Source organism: Onychostoma macrolepis, chromosome 18 (assembly GCF_012432095.1).
Source record: "Onychostoma macrolepis isolate SWU-2019 chromosome 18, ASM1243209v1, whole genome shotgun sequence".
Lineage (NCBI taxonomy): Eukaryota > Metazoa > Chordata > Actinopteri > Cypriniformes > Cyprinidae > Onychostoma > Onychostoma macrolepis.
The window spans coordinates 19257420-19263498 of record NC_081172.1 but is presented as its reverse complement, the minus strand read 5'-3'; the positions used below and the strand labels follow the sequence as shown (position 1 = coordinate 19263498).

General features: G+C 36.4%; 1 protein-coding gene across 1 annotated transcript; it reads right to left on the bottom strand.

Annotated features, from left to right (window-relative positions):
* Positions 1 to 420: 420 nt before the first annotated feature.
* On the bottom strand, positions 421 to 6079 carry LOC131524038 (extracellular calcium-sensing receptor-like). Its single transcript, XM_058750763.1, has 6 exons — positions 5621 to 6079; positions 5226 to 5520; positions 4221 to 5009; positions 3914 to 4141; positions 3577 to 3700; positions 421 to 1319 (listed from the first exon to the last, which is right to left on the bottom strand). Exons 1-6 carry the CDS (start codon positions 5839 to 5841, stop codon positions 421 to 423), a joined length of 2556 nt encoding a protein of 851 aa, XP_058606746.1. The 5' UTR covers positions 5842 to 6079.

Sequence of the window (6079 nt, the reverse complement as noted above, 5' to 3'; positions counted from 1 at the left end):
CTATGCAAATGACTGTAAATGGCTTTGCAGTTTACCGTAGCCAACATAAGCAGAAAGCTGTAATAAATACATATTATTGTTTCTTATTTCTTACTTTTTTTTTTTTTCAAACATACTTTATAGCTGCTATTGTGTAGCTTTCATCATAATGACATGGGAATCCATCAGTTCAGGGCATAGAAGTGTATTTTTCCTGTCAGGTTAGGCAGCCTCAGTACCCTAAAGCACAAGGCTTGCACAGTATTTATTTAGCTTAAAGTCTATCTTTTATTGTTTATAGACAAAATACTTGTATTCACTCATACACTATATCTGTTAGTTTTCTTGAGTTGAATTCTGACAATACAAATAAATACATTTGATTTTATTCATTTGTGTTGTTTAACTACACAATTATCACTAAGCTTAAGGAGCTTTAGATTAAGATTTTCCCATCATTTGTTTCTTTGTGTTCTTCTCTGGTTTTAGCAAAATTATGTAACATTTTGGAGCAAATATGCAAAACAGTAAACCAAAACTTGATGCTAAAATAGCAAATATCTGCACAGCTACAGTAAATTTTCCAGGAGAACTGACATAAGCTGGGATAAATGTGAGCCAGACAGCACAGAATATGAGCATACTAAATGTGATGAACTTGGCTTCATTGAAGTTATCAGGGAGTTTCCGAGCAAGAAAAGCCAGAACAAAACACAAGATTGATAGCAGGCCAGTATATCCCAGAACAGCCCAGAAACCAAGAGCTGAACCTAAGTTACATTCTAGGATGATCTTTTCTCTGTAATACCTTAAATTCATGTAAGGAAAAGGTGGGGATATTGTTAACCAAAGCACACATATAATCACCTGCATTAATGATAAGGAAACAACACTGAGTCTCTGTTGAAGAGGCCCAAACCATTTCATGACATTACTTCCTGGAAGTGTAGCCCTGAAGGCCATTAACACAACTATTGTTTTCCCGAGAACACAGGAGATACAGAGGACAAAAGTGATTCCAAATGCTGTGTGACGCAACATACAGGACCACTCAGTGGGCTGACCAATGAAAGTTAGAGAACAGAGAAAACACAGTGAGAGTGAGAAGAGCAACAGGAAGCTCAGCTCTGAGTTGTTGGCTCTGACAATAGGTGTTTCTTTATGAAGATAAAACAGAAAATATACAATTGCTGTTAATAACACCCCCAAGAAGGAGAAAATACAAAGCACCATCCCCATGACTTCTTCATAGGAAAGGAATTCAACCACTTTTAAGACACATTTGTCTTTGCCTTCATTCGACCAGTACTCCAAATCACAAGGGAAGCAATCACTAGAATCTGTGAAGAAATTTAATTAATTAATGAATAGATAGATAGATAGATAGATAGATTAAAGCAGACAATTATTTTATCGCGCATTAACAGTTTTTTATTATTATTTTGAAAGTCTGTTGCTCACTGGCTCTGTGTGTCACAAGAGGGGTTGAGCGTAATCACACATCTCAACCAATGAGAGCATTTGGGGTGGGCCTAAAGACGGTAACACTTTAGAATACTGTTCTGTCGTTAATGAATAACTACGCAGGAACAAATGGCTAATGCACTATTAACATTGTAGTAACTACGATTACCTAACAAGAAACTCTGATTAACGATTTATTAAGTAATAGCGCTAAGTTGAAACTGGTAGTTCACTATTAGCTAACCAATAACTACTATTTTTTTCATATATCCTGAGAACTCCTAAGAACTACTTTATACAGGTTCATAATTAATGTGAATTATGCATAATGAATAATTAATTCTAAAATGAAGATGGAAACCAATAGTAATGACTCAGGTATTACCAAATCCTTCTAAATGAACTACTAATTACTTGGATCAGTATTCTAAAGTGAAAATCATCATAACTTCCTAATATTGACTGATGACATTGTGAGCTTTTGATATATACGTAAGGTTTTGGATAGTAATGACTCAAGTGTTACTACATCCTTCTGAAGAAACTACTAATTATTTGGATCAGTATTCTAAAGTGAAGATCAACGGTAACCCACTAGTAATGATTTAGGTGTTACCAAATCTAGCAGAATGAATTACTAACCAGGACCTTACAAAAACCTCAAAAGTTTACAATGACTTCAGTCATTGCTAGGGAGTTATCACGATCTTCACTTTAGAATACTGATCCAAAAAATTACTAATTCCTTTAGAAGGATGTAGTAACACCTGAATAATTACAATTCAATACTTTACAAAAACCTCAAAAACTTAAAATGATTTCAGTCATTACTAGGGAGTTATCATGATCTTCACTTTAGAATACTGATCCAAATAATTAGTAATTCCTTCTGAAGAATTTGGTAATACTTGAGTCATTACTATTGGGTTACCATGACCTTTACTTTAGAATGAATTATACATTATGTATTATTCATATTAATTATCAGCCTGTATACAGTAGTTCTTGGGGAGCTATGAAAAAAATAATAGTTGCTGATTAGCTAATAGTGAACTACCACATTCGACTAAGCACTATTACTTACTAATTCATTAATCAGAGTTGCTTGTTAGTTACGAGTAGTTACTAGAGTGCTAATATTGCATTACTCATGTGTTTTGTGTAGTTATTCATTAATGATGGAACAGTATTCTAAAGTGTTACCCTAAAGACTGCTGCAGCGCTCACATGAATGAACCTGATAAAATTATTTAGGCTAAGCATCAACATTCACAAACCACTGTTCACTGTTATTTTTAACAGAAAAGCAAGCATGGACTGCTGTGTGCATGGTTTGGCATTAGCATGACCTTTGATTGGCCATTGCGTTCCTGAAATCAACATATATGCCTGTGATTGTCTGCATTGCTCAACGCGGCAAACACATGTTATAAATAGAAACTGCCTATGCTTGCGCATATTAATTAGTTTATCTTATATTAGTTGTTCTTTTTGCTTTTGTGCAATAGATGAATAACAATTTATATGTTTTTAGATATTTTATGTTTAGATAGTTCTATTTTGGGGGAGTCCCGCAAATCATTTTATTCTCCCGTATCCCGCACACACACGAGTCTCTACACACTCGCCCATCAAGAGTTGTCCTGCGCTGCACTCTGCTGCGTTGGGTCTCTAAAGATGCCTGTTATAATGTTATGATAGAGGTTCTGGACTCTGACCATCTTTTCCAATTACAATATATAAAATATTTTCTATAAAAACATTAATGCCCTGGCAGTGGCAAATAGCTTTGGTCTTATATTTAATTTGATTACATTAATGTAAAGTTTAGATTTACAAAAAAATATTTTAACTGCTACTATGTAAGAGGAATAAAACTTATTTTTTTAAAGTGTTTGCAACCAAATGTTATTGCACTTTTGTTCATATAGCAGTCCTTTTAAAATAAAGGTGCACAATACACTACTTTTGAATTCATTATTGAGTTTTGTGCATAATGTGATTAATCGTGATTAATCGCAGAAAACATGTGATTAATCACGATTAAAAAATTTAATCATTGCCCAGTAGTAGTATTTATACTTTACACTTAATCATAATTTCATGAGAGTTAAACAACATGTGCTGTTTTACCTGTTTCATTATTTATTTCTCCTTCTCCACATGGAATACAGTCATAACAGCAGACAGGTCGTCCTTTTTGCACAGCCTTCCTAGTACCCGGGGGGCAGCTCTCACTGCACACGGACACAGGCAACTATGAGGCAAAGATTTGTCATATAAAAATGATGATTTGTATTGTTAAATTAATTGCTCAGCTGTATATATATATATATATATATATATATGTGTATGTATGTGTGTGTGTGTGTGTGTGTATCATTGCTTTCGTACATATTTAATCATATTCAACTTACTGAAGTTATTTTACATGCCTTCAATAATTTTTCACTAAATAATATCAATGTACCTGCCCACTATTCCCTGCCCATATCATGTGTTCCTGAATGACTTGAAGACACTGTTCAGAAGGCAGTGAGCTGTCATAGACACCCACATGCTTAAACTGCAAACTTCCATCTTCAGCAGGCTGCCAGTTAATAAGGTCATATCTTGCTGCTGGATCACCACTTGAATCAAAGAAGATTTCTTCCCCTGTTTTGACAGTGAATCTCACATCCCTCATATACGCCAACACCTGAGAGGAAAGATTGCAAGCATAATTAGTTTCAGTATGCTTTTCTACTTTTTTTTTGTTTTTGTTGTGCTCTACATACCTTTTGTGGTGTAGGCAGTTCTCCTTTGCTGCTGTTGGTGGAGTATCTAATGTCCTTTAAAACATTGTGTAGTGTGTGTGCAATAGCATACACTGCAGTGTACACTTTATTTGCTATCCGTAGCTCTGAAACATCAGTATATTCATTTTGCAGCTCTGCCAGTTTCTCTGAGCCAGTACAGGCACCACTAATGTTGCTCCTGAATGAGCACTGAAAAACTGTTTCCCAGAATTCTTTTAACAGTTCATTGTTTGGTTCTTGCTCAAGGTGCACATTCACTAGGAACTCTTGCAGGCCCATGAGTTTAGCATTTGCTATAGCAAAACCCACAGCTCCAGAAAGGAAACTGTATTGTTTTGTTTCTGCAAATGTTCGATAAGTGATCCATGATTCACTGCCAACCCACTGTATGCCTGTGATGTTGTGTTGCGCAATTACATTTAAGAGGGGAACAAAATCTCCCACTGCAACAAAAGCCAGCACCACCCTGGCGGTGCCCTTCTTTATCACTTCTAATGTCTTCAGAAACTGCTCTCTTGGATCGGTGCTTAATATGGCCTCTGAGTACTCAATGCAAATACCCTCTTGTTTTGCAGCCTCCTCAAAAGCTGCAATACCATTATTACCATAGTCTCCACGACTCCTGACCGTCCCAACCCAGGTCCAGCCAAAGTACTTGACAAGCTGAGCCAGCGCTCTACTTTGGTAATAATCACTGGGGATTGTTCTGAAGAAGGATGGATACCTTTTTCTGTTACTCAGGCATGCACATGTGGCAAAATGACTGATCTACAAGAAAAAGAACCACTGTATATCATTACTGTACAAATAGCATTATATTCATAAACATTACATATACTACAATCTAAACATTTCTTTCTTGATTGCTTTTCATTTTAATTCAAAACATTAATACATATCGTTATGTATAAAAGTGATTATATAATAATTTATAATCACTGAGTCAACTTGATAACAAAGGAGCAGATAAGTAAGAGTTCTTACAACAGGTATGCTGAAAGGACCAACTACAGAAGCCAGTGCTATGGTGGGAGAGGAGTTTGATTCTCCAACAATGGCATGAACAGCTGGTGGTCTAGAGCAGGACATATCACTCAAAATCTCTCCATAACCATTCATCAAAGACATGCCTGACAGAACAGTTTGAGCTATAGAGCTACAGGAATCATATATCTTATAGCCCAAAGAAACACCAGGCAACAGCTGTGTGCTGTTATTAATCTCCTCTATGGCAAAAATCAGCGTCTGAGCATACTTAAACCCACGTAAGCTATTGAAGCTGTAGAATTAGAACATCAGTTGTGTCTGTTATAGTCTGCAAAGTATCATCAGATTTTTTTTTTTTTTTTTTTTCCTTGAGTTATTATTTCCATACAGACCTGCCACATGTTGTTGGTTTTGGTTTGGAAGTGAAAGGCTGGATCTTCTGCAAAGCACTTTTGTGGAATGAGAAAATTGCCCCAATGTTGATGTCTTTTTGTGCAGAAAGTAGAGGAAGAGCAGGCTGACCAAGCAGTCTGCAGATTTCTGCTGATGAAGGCACACAGACCCCATATGCCAACAGAAGCAGTTGCAGCAGTGACACAGTCCTCTTTGCCATGCCAATATGTATCCAGGGCAGGGATATCTGAGTCAGAACAGATATTGCTGCCCTTTATTGTTTCTCCAAATGCCCAATGGGGTTGGCACATTGAATCCCCAACTGTGGTTTGCTTTATGATGTTTGTACTGAATTTCAAGTAATACCCTACAAGTTTGGAGATGGAGTGGTTCCAAATCCCAGTTGCTACTCAGACAGTTGCACACAAATCCAATCCAATGGGTAGCACGATAATGAG